This window comes from Aegilops tauschii, chromosome 4 (assembly GCF_002575655.3).
Source record: "Aegilops tauschii subsp. strangulata cultivar AL8/78 chromosome 4, Aet v6.0, whole genome shotgun sequence".
Classification (NCBI taxonomy): domain Eukaryota; kingdom Viridiplantae; phylum Streptophyta; class Magnoliopsida; order Poales; family Poaceae; genus Aegilops; species Aegilops tauschii.
The window spans coordinates 1,026,526-1,048,594 of record NC_053038.3 but is presented as its reverse complement, the minus strand read 5'-3'; the positions used below and the strand labels follow the sequence as shown (position 1 = coordinate 1,048,594).

Genomic DNA, 22,069 nt, shown 5'->3' with positions numbered 1-22,069 from the left:
CCCTGCCTTGCAGCTTCTCCCTCCGCCCTACATCACTGCCCCAGTCAAGAATCGTCGATTCCCTCTACTCGGCCTACATCATTGTCCCAATCAAGAACGACCAGAGAAGATGAGTACCCGGACTTGGCGGCCAACAGAGACTCATCTATTGTTTGCCGTAGAGCAAAGCACCATGAAGATGTCTCCACATGGCCCAGTGAGAGTAGCTGAGTGCTCTCGCCGCCGTCGACAGGCTTGAACTTTACATATATGTTGTCAACCTGCAACAGATGTAACACACTTTTAATTGCTCTGTTGCTTTGTATATGTGTTATCCTCTAGTAAATCAATTCATCTGTATATGTGACTAAAGGTTAAGTGGAATTTGTATATTTGTTGTCCTGTTGCTTACTATATTATTTGACTTGCTGCCGTGCTCCTTTGAAATGTGATGCTTTCAAATGCGAATGCATTTGTCAAGAGGGACCCCACTTATTCCCACATAATCTATGTCAGTTTTGCTGGGATGTCTGGTTTTTTTTAACACCAAATTGTACTGGGACCAGGTGGGAATGTGCTGAGACTCCCTTCTACGGTCCCACCTGCATCCTGATCGGTTTGATCTGGCGACGATACTAGCACGGTTGCTTTGCCTCTGCCTAGACTACCCTCTGCCGACATGCTTGGCGCGATTGACAATGTCCGTCTTACTCGGCGGTCTGCTATCACGATGGCAATTCAACGAGATTTGTTAATCTATGTGTGTTTGTTGATAATAAAAATGCAGTTGCGGCTTTAGCAAAAAAAATTAAGCACACATTTGTACTCATTTTATCGATTTTCTTACAATCTGTCACCCTATGTCTAGGTGCATCCCATGTTCTTATTTGATCTAGTAAGTAATATGAACCAGACATTCATTCATTCACCAGTCAGTAGTGGTAATAAAAAAATTAAAAACTCCTCCTTTGTCTTTTGAGACCAGTGAAAAAGACTTCTCCTTTTGCTCTCTCCTGTCCCGTCGATCTCCGTCTTCCCCATCCCCAATCCCTCACGCGCGTCCGCCTCGCCGGGAAGATGGCCGCGTCCGGGTCCGGGTCCGTCTCCGGGCAGATCCAGCCGCTCAAGATCCCGGACGCCGTCGTCGCGCTCGCGCAGGCCGCCTCCAAGGCCAACAACAGCAGCAACAGCGCCGCCGCCGACGCCACCGACAAATGTGCGTACCTCCGACGGCAGCCTGCCGGAACCGCTCCGGCTGTCGTTTCCGTCGGTGGCCTTCGCCGTCGGCGAGATCTGGTTCTCGGTTCCTGATTCGTTTGTTCGTTTGTTTGTTGGCCGCAGATCTCCCCGGGTGGCCGCTCTTCTCGCCGCCCAAGATGCAGCTGACCAAGTGCGCCAAGTGCCCCCGGGAGTTCTGCTCCTCCGTCGCCCTCCGCCGCCACACCCGCGTCCACCGCCGCGCCCTCAAGATCGACAAGGTATAATACCATGCCACCATTCTCTCCTCATTTTTCTCCCTTCAGTCAGTTCATCAGTTGGGTGTCAAAATCACTTTACCTGGATAACATTGGTTGGTGCTATGATGTGCCACTAGACTGATAGATACCGCCTTGCACCTGCATTTTCGCCGACGGAATATGGGCGTCCGATAATCGTGTAGGATTGGCATCACATGATTGTTTGCTGATGGTTTTGTAGGATTTCCCCAAGAACAGAGACCACCTTGCTGCATTCTGGGACAAGGTAAGAAGATATGCTATGCTCCACCGCCACTTCTTTATTCTCTGCTGTAATATAAATAATTTAGCAACTAGAGTGATTTGCTGACCTTATATATAACCTATTTAAACGAAGCAAAATGTTGTTTCCCTCTCCTTGCTAGTAGTGTGTTCATGGGATTAACTTGTCCTGCTCTTCCTTCAGCTCACGGTGGACCAGGCCCAAGCGATACTGTCCTTGGAGGGCGTGGCTATAGAGGTAACGACCATAGACCCGTATCTTCAGAATATACGACTTTTCCCTTTGTGTATCGGTTTGTGTTTGGGGAACATCTAATGTTAGTTATACGCAACAAATACATCTTCAGGAGACCAGCGCTTTGTTCATTTTGACATCGTTGTCGTCGTGGATGTGTAAGCCAGGGTACGCTTCGTTGCCGCTGCCATATGCCAGAGCCGGCAATGAACTCCTGGTAAGGCTTTGTTGACCCAACTGTTCACTGGTCTATGCATGCATTTGGTGTCGTGTAGTATCTTATGTAATAAGCTTCTTTTCTCCCCATAACTGCAGGACCTTATTCAGACCGCAGCCTCAAGACTACCCATCTCATCAAATGAACTGTTTATCATGCTCGACGAAGCAAGCGAGAACACATTTCTTTGTACCAACGCAGCCGATGCTGCCTGTGTTCAGAAGTTTTTGTTTGACGGGGAGGTTGACAAAGTCGCAACGGAGTTGAAAAACGTTGTTGCGTGCACTAGTTACATCCTTGAACAGAAGCTGGTACGATGTGCTTCAGTTATGGAAAACAGAGTTAGTGCATTTATCCTTTAGGTACAAGTTTCTACTACGATTTGAATGTATGACTGCAAATGAAACAACAGGTCGAAGCATGGTCCGCTGATAAGGCTGCTGAAGCGTTAAGATGCCAGAAGTTGCTTGTTGAGGAAGAGGACGCTGCTCAGAAAAGGTTAATGTTTAATGTCATTGACTTGTTATATAATTATTAGTTTAGTACGCAAAGCTGCGCGGCCAATATTGTTTGTCTGCTTATTGCTGTAAATAAATGCAGCGTCATTTGATTCTACTTTGTGATGAGATCTATATCTGAACTATCCCTGTTGTATAACTTGAAGGCAAGCTGAAATCATAGAAAGGAAGCGGATGAAGAAACTGAGACAGAAAGAACAGAGACTGAAAGACCTCAAGGACGAGGGTACCACGGTCCAGTTACCTGAAGCGGTGGATGGTGCGACGAGCTCTCCTGGGATTCAGAGTCTCGAGGCTACTTCAGGCCCTGGCCTCCACGAGCAAGAAGATTCACAGTATCTTCAATTGTCAGCACCAGTGCCTTCAGAGGACAATGATTACAATGGAGAAGATGCCAATTGTGGTTCGGGACAAGAAATGGATACTGGTGCCGTTTTCAGGGAACAAGCCATGGCAACAAGCAATCTCGACAGGATAGAAAACCTTCCCCCAAATAGTACTGTCTCGGGTTCTTCTGCGACTGCGTCGAAGCATCCATCTTCATCTTCAGTAAGGCACTCACGTCACAGGGAGCCAAATGCCGGTGCAGCGACAAACAAAAGCAAGACCTGGGCATGGAAGGTGCGAACTGGTGTTGAAGAACGGTGCCCAAAAGGCGAGCCAGATGTAGATGCTAACCAAGAGACGGCTCCTCTCAACACGGACAAGAACTTGCAAGTGCTGATAGGATCCATAAGCGTTGCGATCGAAGGCGGTGGCAGCTGCTCGGAGGATTCCAAGGATTACCACCCAGCTCCTCCTGAATCTGATTTGAACACTCTGAACGATCCAGTGGCCGAGGCGATGCAGCCAATCAGCCATGATGAGAACGGATGCGAAGACGCTAACGCAGCAGAGGATCACTCTCCCTCTAGTGTCGTGACAGATGAAAGCGGCTGCGACGCAGAGGCGGCAGAGGGCGGAAGCCTACGACGCGGCTCCGTTTCTTCCGGTCAGGAAGCGGCGGCCTTCCTTTCTCAAAGTAAGTATCGACCTTATTGGTCGTTCGTTCCATTTGCATGCCTGTGCTTAAAAGTGTGGTCTTGTACCATCTTCCCAGCTCATTTTACCCAACTGCCTGTTGGTGATTAGTAGACTAACCTGGCCTAGTGGTTGCGTGGAGTGTTTCTCGGCCTTTCGTAATTGCAATTGTATTTTGGCATGCAGGATGGAAGGAAGTCATGGCTGGGGATCATGTGAAGCTTGTTCTGTGCTGAGGAAATTGACTGGAGTTGCAGAGGTTCCATCGGAGGACTGATTTGATGAATACACGGAAGGCATTCGATCATTGGGTCCTGCTTACTATATGAGCTGAGCCGAGCCGACCCATGTAGCAGAGCATTATGGAGTTGCGAAGCATCCATTCCTCGACTCTGGGCGGTTAATTTGAGTACTAGACTTGGTTGGTTGATTTTTAGATGGTAACGGAGCACGCTCTCTGCTGGCTGGCCAGTAAAATGCCTATGCCTGCACGGCGCAGTTAAATTTGAGTGCTATACTAGTACTTGATAGGCAACTAGCAGAAGTGTTGTGTGTTGTGTGGGCAGAGTTATCATGCATGATAAACTGAGAGGGAAAGTAATCAGGTGATGAGAAGATTGGTCAGTAGAATTTCTTCCTTCTACTCTTTAGCCCAATCAAGATATACATCATGCACTACTACTACTACTACTACTACAGCTTTTTTCACCTGATGGGATGTACTACATGGTTTCAGCTTTTTTCACCCTCTTCATAGAATCATGTTTTGCGACAACATCCCTACACACACACCAGCTCCATATTCAATCACATGGTTTTGATTCTAATATTTCGAGTTCCATATTTAATCACATAGTGTTGCTTCTAATATTTTTGTGAGAAGATGTTCAATGCTAAGATATTTTTGTAACAATCTTGTAGTAATCTATAATTACAAATCGAGAAGGTGGTCGGGGAGGCAAAGGGGGTGGTCGGATTAGTTGGCTTGGACCGAGGGTGGCGGATGGCGAGCGCCGTGGGGGTATGGGTCGCCGCAGATGGGGAGGGCGTGGCGGCTAGGTTTCGGATGAGCCGGAGGAGGAGGGGAATGGCGGCTAGGTTTCGGATGAGCCGGAGAAGGAGGAGGGGAATGGCTCGCGGGAGCAGATCTACCGCTACTATGGCAAGGGGGCCGATTGATTGAGAGATAATCCTTCTATTCATTAATGGCATGTTCAGTTACCTGCATACATCCCAGCCGGCCCGCGCGGCGCAACTTTGGCCTGTTTGGTTTGCCTGCCTCGCACCAAAATCTCGGCCCGCATGAAGTTCAAAGCATTCTTGGCCTGGCTGAGGGGGAACGCTCGAATCGAACGTTTTTCCATAGCCAGGCCCGAGCAATGCAACTTGAGGCACGAGGGCGATGGAGGCTGCACGCGGGGAGCCAGGCTTGAGATGTTGCGTTATTAGCCTCACCTTCTCTCATCCCCCTCTCTCCACTCTCACATGGGCGGCGACGAGTGCAAGATCTGGACGGCAAGCAGCGGAGCGCAACCACCGGCTTCGCCCCCTCACCGGCAGGGCAGGCGTTCGGTGACGGTGGTAAGCCCATCGCTTTGCATGCACGTTGATATTAGGCAGGATATCAATTACGCATGAGTTACATCAGTAATACAGATGGTTATATTTATTTGATATTATAAAAGGATAGCAATAAGGTGCGTTGATTAGCAGCGCACGTCTTGGTCGCAGCCGGCGGCGGCGTTAATTGGACTTTGGAGCCAACGTGTTTCTCTTGGTCCGGCCACGCGCGGTTGACTTGGCTCTTCCTCTTCTTCTTCTTCTCTTCCAATTCCATTCCATTCGTCGGAGAGAGAGGAGAAGATGCTGTCGTGGAAGTTCAGCCGGAAGGGCGCCACGGGCTTCTCCTGGGCCTCCACCGCCGACGAGGTCACCGCCGGCGTCACCGCCTCTGGCCTCACCGCAATAGTCACCGGTACCTACCCCTCCTTTGTCCTACTTACTTACCCTTCCCCCGATCCATCCATTTCATTCCATTCCATTCGCTTGTCAGGTGCGTCGAGCGGGATCGGCGCGGAGACGGCGCGCGTGCTGGCCGCGCGCGGCGCCCACGTCGTCATGGCCGTCCGCAACCTCGCCGCCGGCGACACCGTGCGCCAGGCCGTCCTCGCCGAGACCCCCGCCGCCAGCGTCGACCTCATGGAGCTCGACGTCTCCTCCCTCGCCTCCGTCCGCAACTTCGCCGCCGACTTCGCCGCCAGGGGCCTCCCGCTCAACATCCTCGTGTACGTACACTACTACTCCCAATCTTGCGCAGCGCACTTGATACTTGAGGGGACAATAGATCATCCCACACCCTGATTGTGTGGTTTTTTCTTTTCTTTCGGGGGCAGCAACAACGCGGGAATAATGGCGACCCCTTTCACCCTCTCAAAGGATGGCATCGAGATGCAGTTTGCGACTAACCACGTCGGTAGGCATGCATGACTACCAACTTCATTTCAAAACTAGTCCAGTCAATTTTGTTCCCCAGGCAGCAGCGAGGTTGACTTCTTCTTCTTTTTGAACATCCAGGGCATTTTCTTTTGACACATCTTGTGCTGGACACCATGAAGAAGACCTCTCGCGAATCAAACGTGGAAGGAAGAATCGTCATTGTTGCCTCGGAGGGGCACAGGGTTACGTACAAGGAAGGCATCCGTTTCGCCAAGATAAATGATGAGCAAGGGTATGTGTAATAAATCCCGCGCAGGCGCAGCCATTATATATGTTCTAATTCCCCTGCCATTTACTACTTTATTTCAAGACAAACGAGAGTCCAAGCTTGCTTGTTGTTTCAACCTTGCGTTTGTGCTGTGCAGGTATGGCACCCTTGCAGCATATGGGCAGTCCAAGCTTGCCAACATTTTACACGCCGGTGAACTTGCCAGGAGATTTAAGGTATGCCCATATGCCTCATTCTGTCTATTTGTTAGACCCTGTCTTGCTTTGTACTCCCTCCGTCTCATAATATAAGAGCGTTTTTGACACTAGTATAAAAGCGTTTTTGTCTGTTGTCTATAAATATATGACAAACAGGAAGAGGGTGTTAACATCACTGCCAACTCCCTGCATCCTGGATCCATCCTCACAAACCTTCTTCGCAACCGCGGCATCATATATGGTGAGGAAAAAAAAGTACTTGGCCGCAATGGAGTGTCTCTTTGAAAAAGCCTTTGCCTCTGTGTTTGCAGCCATCGAGCGGACGCTTGGTAAACTGCTGCTCAAGAACATCCAGCAGGTACGCGTCTTTTTGCTAACAACATGAACTCTATGGTTGGTGTCGAGAAACGATAAGGAATCAATCATCATCATCATCATCATCTCTGTCATTTCCGCATCCAGTCTAGTCTAGCTAGCCCTGATGCAAAACACCAGTCTCTCACTGTTGGGTGATTTGATTTGGATTTGGATTTGGAATTTGAATTTGGATTTGGATTTGGGACAGGGGGCTGCGACGCAGTGCTACTTGGCGCTGCACCCGGACGCCAAGGGGGTGTCGGGCAAGTACTGGTGCGACAGCAACCTGTACGAGCCGAGCGACAAGGCCAAGGACGCGGAGCTGGGGAAGAAGCTATGGGACTACACCCTCGACCTCGTCGCCTGACGTGAAGAATACCTTATCTGGTTTGGTTTGGTTGATGGATGGATGCGTGCGTCATGTGCATGTACTCCCGATATGGAGAGATGAGATGAAGGATGAGGGGACGACGAAATGAATCCCTCCCCAGGACGTCGATGCGGTATCTATCTGGGCTGTGAGATACTCATACTCTTTTCTGCGGTTCCTGTGTATTGTATACATACGGGGATGAAATCAGAATGAAATACACAATATATTTTAATTATGTATGTGATGTATATGTCCATTTCCTCAAAGTGTAGTGTTTATTTCTTCTTTTATGCTAGAAAATGCTGTTGAGGACCTGTTACAGATTTATGGCCCAGATGCACAAAGTTCATGTTCAATCAAGAGCACACACCTGCAAATTAATAAACCTAGACAGACCCCTGACAGCTGCAAGGAAGCTACATTTTCAGTACAGTACAGTACAAATCAAGCACGAAATCAAGAGATATCACTCAAGAGAAAAGGTCCACTCCAGATCGAGTCTTCTTATATTAGAATTAGAATTCGAATCCATTCCAGAACCTCGCCGCCTGCGCCAGACCGTCCTGGCCGCCAGCGTGGAGGTGATGGAGCTGGACCTCTCCTCCCTCGCCTCTGTCCGCAACTTGGCCTCCCCCTCGACATCCTCATGTAAGGCTTCTCACTTGATAGTTGGGTTGTCAATGAAAGCTGAATAAAACTGTTGCTTATTGATGATTTGGTGCGGCATACAAGAGTATATAAGAGGGTACAAACCGACTTGGGGTAGGGGTACAAAACTGACTTGGACTAGAAGTCGTATACCATAATGACTACTCTAACATCCCCCCGCAGTATCAACGGCAGGCTCGACGATGTTGAGACTGAAACAGATATCTTGAAACGGCTTAGTAGGCAGTGCCTTGGTGAAAATGTCAGCAAACTGAGCTGTAGAGGGAACATGAAGCACCCGAACCTGACCAAGAGCAACCTTTTCACGAACAAAATGAATATCAATCTCAATATGCTTTGTGCGTCGGTGTTGAACTGGATTGCTGGTCATGTAGACTGCTCATATCTTGTCACAGTAGACAATAGTGGCCTGCTCAATAGGCCTGTGTAGCTCGGAGAGTAACTGCCGAATCCAGATTGTATCTGCAACGGCATGTGCCACAGCGCGATACTCAGCCTCGGCCGACGAACGTGAGACTGTAACCTGTCTATTCGAAGACCAAGAAATCAAATTGTTACCAAGAAAAACACAAAAATCGGAAGTGGACCTTCGAGTGTCAGGACAACCAGCCCAGTCTGCATCAGAGTATGCGGTAAGCGAGTTTGGAGAAGAATTATTGAGGTGGAGACCATGATTGAGAGTTCCTTTTAAATACCGAAGAATGCGTTTAACATGATTATAGTGAGGAACCCGGGGATCATGCATATAGAGACATGCTCGTTGAACAGCAAAAGAGATTTCAGGACGAGTAATGGTGAGATATTGGAGAGCACCTGTTAGGCTACGATAGAGAGTAGGATCGGAAAAGGGTTCACCGGTAGCCGAAAGTTTAAAACTAGTATCGACAGGAGTGCGAGATGATTGACAGTCAAGCATACCAGCATGATTAAGAAGATCAAGAATATACTGGCGTTGGGAAAGAAAAAGGCTGGTGGAATCTCGAACAACAGCAATGCCTAAGAAATGATGAAGGAGTCCTAGGTCAGTCATAGAAAATTCAGATATAAGAAGAGAGACAATATGATCTAAGAACTTTTGAGAGGAGGCGGTAAGAATGATATCATCTACATAGAGAAGTAAATAGGCAGTGTCAGAAGTTTGATGATACACGAAAAGAGAGGTGTCGGAGAGAGATGGAGTGAAGCCTATTGTTTGAATGAAGGAGGAGAAGCGTTGAAACCAAGCTCGTGGGGCCTGTTTAAGACCGTAGAGAGATTTCTGAAGAAGACATACATGAGTTGGAAAGGATGGATTTTCAAAACCCAGAGGTTGCTGGCAGTAGACAGTTTCTTGAAGGGAACCATGGAGGAAAGCATTTTTAACATCAAGTTGGTGAATGGGCCATGAAGAGGAGACAGCAACACTAAGAACGGTGCGAATGGTGCTAGGTTTAACAACAGGAGAGAAGGTTTCTTCGTAATCAATTCCTTGTTGCTGAGAAAAGCCACGACAAACCCACCTGGCTTTATATCGTGAGAGGCTCCCATCGGAGTGGAACTTTTGGCGAAAAATCCATTTGCCAGAAACAATATTGGTATTGGGAGGACGAGGAACAAGTTGCCAGGTGTTGTTTTGAAGTAAAGCATTATATTCTTCTTGCATGGCAGCGGCCCAATTGGGATCAAGTAGAGCAGTTTTGTAATTCTTTGGAAGAGAAGTGAGAGATACGGAGGTATGAAGGTTTAGGCGGTCTTGGGGTTGATGAAATCCTGATTTGGCCCTAGTACGCATGCGATGATCATTAATCGGGTCTGCTGTAGGAATAGCACGAGGGGGTAAGGTGGGTACTGGTGAGTCCGGCGCAGCGGAAGAGTCGGACGAAGGAGTAGGGCCGGGTGGTGGAGTGGGAGCAGGGCTGGGTGGTGGAGTGGGAGTAGGGGCCGGGGGTGTTGGGGAGGGAGCAGGGGTCAGGGGTGTTGGGGACGTCTCGGGTGGGGTGAGTGTATGGTTGGGATTGGCTATGGTGGGTGTTAATGGTGGTGGTGATAAGTTGTGTTCGGCAGGTATGGGAGTATATAGTTGGAAAGGACGGGGAGAGGGGGTGTTTGCGGAGCTAGGGGTGTTGGATGGTGTAGTAGTGCGTTGTGAGAAAGGAAAAATGTGCTCAGCAAACGTGACATGACGAGAGACATGAACGTGCCCGGTGTGAAGGTCGAGACAGCGATAGCCTTTGTGCTCGTCAGAGAAGCCGAGAAAAGCACATGGGATAGAGCGTGGTGACAATTTATTTGCAGAAGTGGCGTAGGCATTGGGAAAACAGAGACAGCCGAAAACACGAACCGCGGAGTAGTTGGGGTGGGAAAGAAAGAGGGAATAATAGGGAGTAGTGTTGGGTTTAGTTTTAGAAGGTCGAATATTTAGAAGGAAGGTGGCCATGTGTAGGGCTTCAGCCCAAAACTTGGGAGGCATAGATGATTGAATGAGGAGAGTGCGAACTATATCATTGAGGGTGCGAAGAGAGCGTTCTGCTTTACCATTTTGAAGGGAGGTGTAGGGACATGAGAACCTAAGCAGGATGCCATGTTGTAAGAAGAAAGTACGATTTTTAATGTTATCAAACTCGCGACCATTGTCACATTGGATAAAGCGAATTGGGAGGAAGAAGTGAACAGACACATAGCGTTGAAAATTAAGGAAAAGAGAATGGACCTCGGATTTGTTGCGTAGAGGAAAAGTCCAGACAAAGTGGGTGAAATCATCTAGGATAACAAGGTAGTATTTAAAACCCGAAACACTTGCAATGGGAGAGGTCCATAAATCACAATGTATTAATTCAAAGGGATAAGTGCTACAAGAACTAGAGGAACTAAAGGAAAGACGCACATATTTGCCTAATTGACAAGACTCGCAAAACACAGAATTATGAGAGTCCCTATTACATGGTATGGTAAATTCACTAAGCATAGAAGCTAAGACGGCGGGGTTGGGATGGCCCAGGCGACGATGCCAGAGATCGACGGAGGCCAGCATGGATGTTGGAGGGGTGGCGGCAGGAACTCCATTAAGAGAATAAAGATCACCGGAGCTATTGAAGCGAGCGATCTCGGCCTTGGTCAGGTAATCCTTCACAGATAAACCAAAAGGGTCAAATTCAGCCGAAACTAGATTGTCGCAAGTAAATTGGCGAACAGAGATAAGATTTTTTAATGAGGGCGGGTGCAACTAGAACATCGCGAAGTAAAAGAGGTTTGGTGGAAGAGGGAAGTTGAGCCTGACCAACACAATATATAGGAATAGATGGTCCATCTCCAAGGATAATGGAAGGAAAAGGAGATTTAGTGCAAGAAGATAACCAATTACTAGATGCAGACATATGACTAGAGGCCCCAGAATCAAAGATCCAATCCGTACCTGAGTTTCCTTGTGCAGCAAAGTTATTCATGGCCTGGAGAAAGGCAGCTTGATCCTAGCTCGGCGTCGCAGGTGAGGGTGGCGTCGGAAGCAGTGCCAGCGGATACGATGGTGAAGGCAGTAGGGCCGGCTGGGGAGTGTAGTAGGCATTGGCCGGCTGTGGTGGGGGCGTCGGGAGCAGGGCCGGCTGAGGTGTGTAGTAGGCGCCGCCGTCCGGGGCCGCCCCTGCCCCCCCCCCCCCCCCCCGCCTCCTGCCGCTGTCGAGCGAGGCCGCCGGCGCAGCTGGGCCTCGTGCTCTCGCTGTGGTGGCCTCGGCACGGGCACCCATCGCCCGAAACCGCAGCGCCCCTACGCCCGAATCGCCCGGCGCCTGTTGGCCCGACCCGCTATGGCCTCTGGGCCACTGCGAAACAGGGCCCGCGCCCTGGAACGTTTAAAAAAAAGTTAAATAAGCAAATAAATGATTAATTAGTTAAATAATTAATTAACTTAATTAATCTAGTTAATTAAACCTAATTAACCTGCTAATAAATCTAACTATTGTCAATTAGATAACAACCTATGACATGCGGGACCCACCCATTTAGTTGACTGGTCAACGGTCAACTTTGACCGCTTGCATCACGCTGATGTCATGATGACGTCATAAATGCCTTTTGATTTAATTAATTCTGCTAATCCTAAAAATGATTTAAATCTTTAAAAATGATATAAATAAACCGTAACTCGGATGAAAATGTTTTGTACATGAAAGTTGCTCAGAACGACGAGACGAATCCGGATACGTAGCCCGTTCGTCCGCCACACATCCCTAGCATAGCAAACTCGTAACTTTTCCCCTCCGATTCATCTGTCCGAAAACGCGAAACACGGGGAATACTTTCCCGGATGTTTTTCCCCTTCGCCGGTACCACCTCCTACCGCGTTAGGGCACACCTAGCACCGCGCATTGTCTTGTCTTCCATCGTCATGCTTATGTTTGCATTATATTCATTGTTTTTCCCCCTCTTCTCTCCGGTAGACTACGAGATCGACGTCGCTGCTGGTGCCCCGACCGACTACGCTGTTGATGACCCCTACTTCCAGAGCAACCAGGCAAGCCCCCCCATTGATCACCAGATATCGCCTATTCATTCTCTATACTGCTTGCATTAGAGTAGTGTAGCATGTTACTGCTTTCGGTTAATCCTATACTGATGCATAGCCCGTCATTGTTGCTACAGTTGTTACCCTTACCTGCTATCCTATTGCTTAGTATAGGATGCTAGTGTTCCATCAGTGGCCCTACACTCTTGTCCGTCTTCCATGCTATACTACTGGGTCGTGATCACTTCGGGAGGTGATCACGGGTATATACTATATACTTTATATACATGACACATGTGGTGACTAAAGTCGGGTCAGCTCGTTGAGTACCCACAAGTGATTCTGATGAGGGGGCTGAAAGGACAGGTGGCTCCATCCCGGTAGAGGTGGGCCTGGGTTCCTGACGGCCCCCGACTGTTACTTTGTGGCGGAGCGACAAGGCAGGTTGAGACCACCTAGGAGAGAGGTGGGCATGGCCCTGGTCGGCGTTCACGGATACTTAACACGTTTAACGAGATCTTGGTATTTGATCTGAGTCTGGCCATTTGGTCTATACGCACTAACCAACTACGCGGGAACAGTTATGGGCACTCGGCGTCGTGGTATCAGCCGAAGCTCTTTTTGACGTCAGCGACTGAGTGGCGCGCGCCACATTGGACCGTAAGCTTGCGCTTGTATTAAGGGGGCTAGGTCTGCTTCCGGCCGCGTACGCAACGTGCAGGTGTGCAATGGGCGATGGGCCCAGACCCCTGCGCGCATAGGATTTAGACCGGCGTGCTGACCTCTCTGTTGAGCCTAGGTGGGGCTGCGACGTGTTGATCTCCCGAGGCCGGGCATGACCCAGGAAAGTGTGTCCGGCCAAATGGGATCGAGCGTGTTGGGTTATGTGGTGCACCCCTGCAGGGAAGTTTATCTATTCGAATAGCCGTGTCCCTTGGTAAAAGGACGACCCGGAGTTGTACCTTGACCTTATGACAACTAGAATCGGATACTTAATAAAACACACCCTTCCAAGTGCCAGATACAACCCGGTGATCGCTCTCTAACAGGGCGACGAGGAGGGGATCGCCGGGTAGGGTTATGCTATGCGATGCTACTTGGTGAACTTATCATCTACTCTCTTCTACATGCTGCAAGATGGAGGTGGCCAGAAGCGTAGTCTTCGACAGGATTAGCTATCCCCCTCTTATTCTGGCATTCTGCAGTTCAGTCCACCGATATGGCCCTTTACACATATACCCATGCATATGTAGTGTAGCTCCTTACTTGCGAGTACTTTGGATGAGTACTCACGGTTGCTTTTCTCCCTCTTTTCCTTCTTTCCTTTCAACCTGGTTGTCGCAACCAGATGCTGGAGCCCAGGAGCCAGACACCACCGCCGACGACGACTCCTACTACACCGGAGGTGCCTACTACTACGTGCAGCCCGCTGACGACGACCAGGAGTACTTTAGGAGGACCCCAGGCAGGAGGCCTGCGTCTTTTTCGATCTGTATCCCAGTTTGTGCATAGCCTTCTTAAGGCAAACTTGTTTACTAATATCTGTACTCAGATATTGTTGCTTCCGCTGACTCGTCTATGATCGAGCACTTGTATTCGAGCCCTCGAGGCCCCTGACTTGTATTATGATGCTTGTATGACTTATTTATGTTTTAGAGTTGTGTTGTGATATCTTCCCGTGAGTCCCTGATCTTGATCGTACACGTTTGCGTGCATGATTAGTGTACGATTGAATCGGGGGCGTCACTCCCACAGCCTGGACCACCACCAACCCGAGCCGCCGCCACCGGGCCCAGCCTCATCGAGGCCTCGATCCGCCAGAACGCGGCCGCCCGCGCTGGAACCCCCCGCCGTCCGCGTCGCATATGGTCGCCGCGAGGCCACCGTCGCGCCGCCCCTACTCCCGGACCACTGGATCCGCGCCGGTCATTGCCGGAGGGCCACCTTGAGAGAAGCCCCGCCGCCACCCTCCGTGGAGCCTGAACGGGCTTTGCCGGCGGGCTCCTCAGGCGGCGGCGAGGTGCTGGGGCAGAGGGGGGTAGGAAGTAGCCAGCGCCGGTGGGGTTCCCCCGTGTCGCCCGAGAAAGGCGACGCGGGGTCGGGCAATACAGGGGAAGGGAGGGGCTCAGTCAGTTCACGGACACCTTCGTCCCCTGCTGCTAAGAGAGTCTCTGAAATCTGACAGGCACGACCATGTTGACCTTGGCACGAGGAAGCGGGATCCCGAGACAGACGGGCTCACTCTCACCGGACCACCAGCGAGGACACAGTCTTGGCGCAAATGGACCATTGCTACAGGGACAACGGCCCATCCATGGGAGCGATGTACGGCAGCAAATCATGCTACGTAGTATGATTTGTGTTTTTTCTCTTTTTCTGTGAGGTTTACTTTTTTTTCTTTCAAATTTTTTTATACTTTTCTGTATTATAAACATTGTTCTAATATTTATTCAATATTTTTCATATACACACACAACATTTTTCGTATATGATGAATATTTTTTTTTCAAATACATGCTAACAACTTTCTTAAAATATGGTGACCATTTTCTCAAATAAAATTGAATAAGTATTTAATGTCTGATGGAATTTTTATAATATACATTAAGCTTTTTTCTATATACGGTGAACCTTTTACCAATAAACACACACTGAACAATTTTAAAATGCGTGCTAAACATTTTTAAAATAAAACAAAAAGATAGAAGTGAAAAAGGTCAAAAAACCAAAAAAAAACTGTTCGCGTATTTAAACATGTCTGTCTATTTAAAAATTCATGACTTCTCAAAAATTCTCGAATTCAAAACATGTTACATGTGAATGCAAAAAAATCACGAATTTGATAAAATTTTCACGTATTTAAAAATCATGAATTCAAAAAAAAATTATAAATTCCAAAAAAAATGGTGAATTCAAAATAAATTCATGTATTCAAAAAATGTTCACAAATTCAACAAATGTTTGGGAACTTGAAATATGTTCACAACAAACTCAAAACAAATATAGAAAAAAATACATTTTGAGGTCACAACAAATACAAATGCTTAGGATTGCAAAAAAGAGAATAAAAAAAGTGCCAGCAAAGGAGAAACAAAAATTGCTGACTTTTTTTGTTTTTCAATCAAATATACATTTTAAGGTTTGTTTTTTTTTTCACAGAGAGAACCAAAAAACCATAAATATGTGTAATTACATTTAGAGTCGGAAAGGATCAAAAAAGACATGCAAGTTATTTGATCGAGTAGAAACATAGACATTTAGGTTGAGCAGGCAAAACAAACTTCGGGCCCAAGTTGTGAGTCAAAGGTTTACTTGCAATCGGGACAACTATGAAAGAAGCCCTAGTTGCCAGTGGAGGATTGACTTGCTACTGGGGCACCTACATCCCTGTGAAAAAAGCCCAGTTGAGGGTCAAGGGTTGACTTGTAACTGGCGCAATTAAAACCTACAAAGGAAGCTCAATTGCGAGTCTAGTGTTAACTTACAATTGGGGCAGCTAAGCCTACAAAAAAAATCTGCACTTACGAGTCGAGGGTTGTCTTGCAACTGCGGCACCTACGCCTACAAAAAAAAGTTCAAGTTTGTTAGACGAGGGTTGACTTGCAACTAGGGAAAATACAACCATTACTGCAGGAATGCCTAGCAATGACGAGCGCAAAAAGCCTAGTAGTGACGGGCAGACTCTCAGGGCCACCGGTCACTGACCTCCTGCCACTGCTATTATGACATCAGTGGCGGCACACATGCAAGGCCCGCGGATAATACAACGTGTGAATATGTACCATGATACACCCCACCGAACGACGGCGGCAATACAACTATCTGACAGCAGCAAAATCAGGCATGTCTGGTTTTTATTTCATGTGGGTAAAAGGAGCAGCTCTTTTTTCATATATAGTGGAAAATAGGATGGAATTTTCCCTCATCAAAGAAAAAGAAAAGAAATAGTAGGATGGAATTTGCGTGGAAATTGCCTGACCAGGGCTGGCGAGTGGGCCCCACCTGCGTACTGGCACACTGCATTGTGTTCTTGTTGCACACAACACTGACTGCAGCGGTGGACTCCTTCCTTCCTCCTCTTCTTATTCTTCTCCGCCGCCGGCCGGCCGCCGCCTCCGCCTCCGCCTCTGCGTGCGCGTGAGGTCCATTGATTTGATCCATTCAGTTCCTGGGAGAGGAGAAGGGAAGAGAAGAAAAGATGCTGCCTTGGATCTTCAGCCGGAAGGGCGCGTCGGGCTTCTCCTGGGCATCCACCGCCGACCAGGTCACCGCCGGCATCTCCGCCGCAGGGCTCACCGCAATAGTCACCGGTACCCACTCTACCGTCCTCCTCACCTTTTCCTTGCTCCTCTCTGCTCCCTCCCTCCCTCGTTCCATCTGATTCGATTTCGGTGAATCGGTTGGCAGGGGCGTCGAGCGGGATCGGCGCGGAGACGGCGCGGGTGCTGGCGGCTCGCGGCGCCCACGTCGTCATGGCCGTCCGCAACCTCGCCGCCGCCGAGACCGTGCGCCAGGCCGTCCTCGCCGAGACCCCCGGCGCGAGCGTGGAGGTGATGGAGCTGGACCTCTCCTCGTTGGCCTCCGTCCGCAAGTTCGCCGCCGACTTCGCCGCCAGGGGCCTCCCGCTCAACATCCTCATGTAAGGCAGCCCCACTTCTCGCTTGATAGTTGAGGTTCAGTCAGGGGTTGTCAAGACGAGGTTCAGGTTCACTTAGGGGCTGTCTGTCGGCCATTAAATTCTCAACCTCTGCATCATGAGTACTAGGTAGCACAGCAGCGACATGGCCGTATCACTTTGGCTGCAACTTGATACTTTCAGCGGGCTTCACTCAACATCGAGCCGATTTAATTTCTGGGTTTCTTTTGTACTACCTTCAATCATACAGACGAGCTCGGTCATACTATCAGTTACTAGAAGTTGTCCTGGTAGATTTAATGTGATTTCACCTATTCAACTACAAACTACTGCAAAAATGGTGTGACTTTTCAGTTTGGGTGAAAGAAACTCGCTGCTTGTATATGCAGATAGCTTCAGGACATTTCCATGGCATCGTACTTCCGTACTGATTTAACTCAGGTTCCAGGACAGCTGCTACTTTGAACCATGTTTTAGGAACGGTCCGTTTCATTTCATAAATGGGTAATTTGATCTGCAAGGGCTAGCTCTGTAGGAATTATGGCGGTCCTATAACATGAATGGAACTAGCAGTAGGGGTCCTGACATGAGTTAGTCATGCTGGCGACGTACTTGCATATATTGCTATGCCACTTCCTGCACCGCAACGCTTAATCCCCAATAAGCACACGACTCGTGTATTTAAGTCTAGTAGTACTTTTCATCATTGCACATTTGTTCACATTTACTTATGTAATTGATAGCTCGCGGCGTTCCCTGATTGCATGATGCTTTCTCTGGCAGCAACAACGCAGGAGTAATGGCAACCCCTTTCTCCCTCTCAAAGGATGGCATCGAGATGCAGTTTGCAACTAACCATGTCGGTATGATTACAGAAACACTTCATTAGCTGATGAACCAATTTATGTACCCTGATACAGAAACACTTCATTTAAACAAGTTTGCAGACACTTGCAAGCTTGCAATTTGTATTTCACCTGACCCTTCTAGTTCATTTCTGTCTCACCTAACTCTTCATATCATAATATCCAGGGCATTTCCTTTTGACACATCTTCTGCTGGAGACCATGAAGAAGACCTCTCATGAATCAAACGTGGAAGGAAGAATTGTTAATGTTTCGTCAGAGGGGCACAGGTTTGCATACAAGGAAGGCATCCGTTTCGCCAAGCTAAATGACGAGGAAGAGTATGTAATTTCCGTGCAGACATTATGTTTTCCCCTGCCATTTACTTAATTTCAAGACAAACGAGTCACCTGCTGTTTTAACCTTTGCAGGTATAGCACCATTGCAGCATATGGGCAGTCAAAGCTTGCCAACATCCTACATGCTAATGAACTTGCCAGGAGATTTAAGGTATGTCTCGTTCCGTTCAGATTGTGTGGTTGTGGCACTGCGCCACGTCTTGGGTTTGTATTATTTCGGGCTTGTTAGGTCCAGCGGGCTCTATGTCCATGTTTGTTCCAACATGAGTACTTATGCTAGCAAGCACCGGCAGTTGCATTTTTTTCTCTCAGAGTCTGCAGTTAGACTCTAAAATCACACCACTTTTTTTTGAAATAAAAGAAAGCTGAGCGGTTGTTCCACAGGATTTCATTTGTTTCACTGTTTTATCTGGGTCTGAATTTGTCAGAGAACAATCTGCACAGGGGCAGAGCCAGGATTTAGGTTTTTTTTGGGGGGGGGGGGGGGGGGAGCCGAGAAGGAAAAAATGGACATACCAAAAAATATTGTAGTTGTAAACCTGGGCCTCTTTGATTCGCAGGATTCGGAAAATACAGGAATAGGATTGGAGAGGCATGTCCACTTAAATCCAATAGGATTAGCAAGGAGTGTTTGATGCCATAGGGAAAAACAAAGGAATTGTAAAAAGAGGTTGGAGTGGATGTTAGATTTCCTATGAAATGCAGTACAAAAGATTCCATAGGAAAAATTCCTATGGAACCCAATCCTATTAATCAAAGGACCAACGTAGGAAAAATTCCTAATCCTCCAAAAATCCTATAGAATTCCTTTGAATCAAAGGAGCCCTGCCTTGCATCTCCAATCACTTTATTCATTTTGCTTTTAGAATCGTTTAGATTAAGAGTGCTCATTTGTTGATAGGGCTAGAAACTTACAATCATGCAACGAGAACCAATTCTGCCCCAGAATGGATAAACTGTTTTCCTCTTCATGACTATGCATGCACTGTTTATAATAAAACCAAATTGCTATGCACATAAGCTAATTCTACCCTTGCTCTTCCCCCCCCCCCCCCCCCCCCCCTTGGCTCCGCCACTGAATCTGCATCCAAACCCATTGTCTGTAAGCTGAACTGTTTGCCCTTATTAACTGGTTTTCTCTGTTTTCAGTTCTTTATCAATATGATATATAGATTTGTGTTGAGCCCAAGCACGTCAAATCATGATTCAATATTTTGTCGATAACAGGAAGAGGGTGTTAACATCACTGCGAACTCTCTGCATCCTGGATCTATTATCACGAACCTTCTTCGCCACCACAGCATCATAGATGGTAAAAGAAGAAATATACTCTACTCAGCAGAAATGGAGTGCTTCTTTTGAAATCCTAAGGGCTGATTTCATCGAGTGTTTTTCCTTCCCGTATCTGCAGTCATGAGCCGGACGCTTGGTAGACTGGTGCTGAAGAACGTCCAGCAGGTGCGCTTCTTTTGTACTAGTTGTATGCTCGGTCTTGAGAGGGTCTTGTGTCCATTTTAGAGTATAACAAAAGAGACTCCATGGCTGGTGTTTACGTTAGGGAAGGAAAGGAAACAGGTGTGTTCTTCCGTGTTATAATAACGCGGCCTTGTCGTCAGCTGTTGTTATTATTGCGTCGACGACGAAATGAGCTTGCTCTGCTGCTGCTGTGCATCAACTTTGATCCGGGAAATGGCAGAATCCGCAGTTCCGGAGTATTACTAGTCTTTTTGTCCTAGGTTTGACAATGTACTTACTAGGGACCTCACCTGCACTGCACTGCACTTGGTCTGCCGCCCCTAATATATACAGTATGATATATACTTGAAGATGTACAGTGCTAGTTTATTCAGAATTTAGGGCATCTGCAAGTTGACTAGAGAAGTAGAAGAGATCCAGATCTCACTGGGTCATCATCATTTGTTAACACGCGGCTAGAAATCAATCATCACCACTTCAGTCATACCCGCACTCCCAAGCGGTGCACTCCTCCCTCCAGTCTAGATCATACAGAATTTCAGTCTCTTGCTCTTCGGCGATTTGATTTGGATTTGGATTTGGATTTTGGAATAGGGGGCTGCGACGCAGTGCTACGTGGCACTGCACCCGGGCGCCAAGGGCGTGTCGGGAAAGTACTGGAGCGACAGCAACCTGTACGAGCCGAGCGCCAAGGCCAAGGACGCGGAGCTGGGGAAGAAGCTGTGGGACTACACCCTCGACCTCGTCGCAGCCTGAAGAATACCGGACCTTGTTTGGTTTGGTTCATCGGGAGATGAAGGATATGAGAGGAACTCAAGCCAGTGGTGTAATGTGTTGAGTATGGCTATGTGGTAAAACAGATAGATAGGGAGATAATTTGTTCCATGTGGTAAATGAAGATGCAACCAAGAATTTTTGTTGGTGCGGTATGAATATGCTCTCCCTCCCCTCCCCAAGAAGAGGGACAGGGAGTGTCGTCGATACGGTATCTGGCTGTGAGATACTGGCTCCTTGCTTCTATTTTTTTTAGACAAGGATGGCTCCCTCCGTCCCAAAAAAATAAGTGTTATGAACTGAAGCCACGACACTTATTTTTGGACCGAGGGTGTACTATTTAGAACATCTTCAACTAGGTCCCTTACTCTCCCACATTTGTCTGGGCGGACACTGCCTGGGCCAAAAAACCGCGCCAACCAGACCCCGCATACCGAGCTCAAATGTTCACTCTCTCTAGCACCCCTCAAACCCAGCCCATAGGTGAGGCGGTTATGAGGCGGTCCAGACATACCCGGACGCATCCGCCACGCTGTACCGGCCCATGCCAGACCCACACCACCTCTGATCAAACCCTAGGCCTCACTCTCAACTGCTCTGTTCCACTACCTTTCCTTCCCGTCCTCTTCCTTCCCATCCGCTCCACCATGGCCGGCTTAGGCAGTGGATTGGGAGTTCGAACCCGACCCAATCGACTGTGATGCGCTCACCTATACCACGAGCCGCCTCGGTCGGGCGCCTTGAGCCGTCGGGCATCACTTGCGTGGACGCTACGGATTCCTGCCGGGACAACTGAGCTCGAACAAATTCCCTCACGGGACCAGCGAAGAGACATGCGGGCGACAAACTCCTCCTTGTCCCCGCACGAGATGAGGTCCCAGTCGGCGGATCCAGAGTTGCCGGACTCGGATCCACTGCCCGCATGTATCGGATCTAGAGTTGCGGACTGAAACTCGAGTGGATTGGCAAGTGGCTAGGGTTTCCGTCTGGATGCCTAAAGGGAGGGGATATTGGTGGGGTCAGGGTGGGCCAGCTTGGGGTGTATCCGATATGGCGGACGCGTCCTGGAGTGCCCAGGCCTCCTCATATCCGCCTCAGATATGAAGGGTTGCCGAACAGCCCGTATAAGGGTGGTTTGAAGGGTCGTGATTTCTTGATCGGTCAGTGACCAGCCTACGGGGGTGGTTCGAGGGGTTCCGGGTGTGGATGCCGTAGATTAGCATAGGACAAGGGAGGGAGGGGAGCTTTTGTCCGGTGGTTGTGCCAAGCTCGAGCCGAGACACGCACTAGTTGCCAGAAGATCCACAGTGGGCCCACTGGTCGGCGTCTTGTTGTTCATGAATACGAGGAGAGGAGGAGGAGCCCCGTGATGCATAAGGGGACACGACACGCCAGCTCCAGCTCCAGCTTTGGAGGCGGAGCAGATCGGACGGACGCGAGAGCACGCCGACGTGGAGGAAGCCTCGCCGTCCG

The 22,069-nt window shown here is 48.6% G+C and overlaps 2 protein-coding genes across 2 annotated transcripts; both read left to right on the top strand.

Annotated features, from left to right (window-relative positions):
- Nucleotides 1-926: 926 nt before the first annotated feature.
- On the top strand, nt 927-7,626 carry LOC109745950 (uncharacterized). Its single transcript, XM_020305062.4, has 17 exons — nt 927-1,195; nt 1,321-1,457; nt 1,678-1,722; nt 1,903-1,956; nt 2,066-2,170; nt 2,269-2,481; nt 2,583-2,668; nt 2,835-3,709; nt 3,895-3,941; nt 5,512-5,683; nt 5,762-5,993; nt 6,102-6,181; nt 6,283-6,436; nt 6,570-6,648; nt 6,787-6,871; nt 6,942-6,988; nt 7,196-7,626. The coding sequence occupies exons 1-17, from the start codon at nt 1,057-1,059 to the stop codon at nt 7,352-7,354; spliced, it is 2,709 nt and encodes a 902-aa protein (XP_020160651.2). The 5' UTR covers nt 927-1,056; the 3' UTR covers nt 7,355-7,626.
- An 8,880-nt stretch (nt 7,627-16,506) lies between these two features.
- Nucleotides 16,507-20,833, top strand: LOC109745952 (short-chain dehydrogenase TIC 32, chloroplastic). Its single transcript, XM_020305066.3, has 8 exons — nt 16,507-16,816; nt 16,914-17,145; nt 17,926-18,005; nt 18,175-18,328; nt 18,419-18,497; nt 19,574-19,658; nt 19,758-19,804; nt 20,417-20,833. Exons 1-8 carry the CDS (start codon nt 16,705-16,707, stop codon nt 20,576-20,578), a joined length of 951 nt encoding a protein of 316 aa, XP_020160655.1. The 5' UTR covers nt 16,507-16,704; the 3' UTR covers nt 20,579-20,833.
- The last annotated feature ends 1,236 nt before the right edge of the window (nt 20,834-22,069 follow it).

Excerpts from the sequence above, each read along its gene's own strand:
- LOC109745952 (XM_020305066.3), top strand. The coding sequence starts at position 16,705 with ATGCTGCCTTGGATCTTCAGCCGGAAGGGCGCGTCGGGCTTCTCCTGG. Across the intron at positions 16,817-16,913 it reads GCTCACCGCAATAGTCACCG|GGGCGTCGAGCGGGATCGGC; the intron begins GTACCCACTCTA and ends ATCGGTTGGCAG. Across the intron at positions 18,498-19,573 it reads AACTTGCCAGGAGATTTAAG|GAAGAGGGTGTTAACATCAC; the intron begins GTATGTCTCGTT and ends TGTCGATAACAG.
- LOC109745950 (XM_020305062.4), top strand. The coding sequence starts at position 1,057 with ATGGCCGCGTCCGGGTCCGGGTCCGTCTCCGGGCAGATCCAGCCGCTC. Across the intron at positions 1,957-2,065 it reads TGGAGGGCGTGGCTATAGAG|GAGACCAGCGCTTTGTTCAT; the intron begins GTAACGACCATA and ends ATACATCTTCAG. Across the intron at positions 6,182-6,282 it reads GTTTGCGACTAACCACGTCG|GGCATTTTCTTTTGACACAT; the intron begins GTAGGCATGCAT and ends TTGAACATCCAG.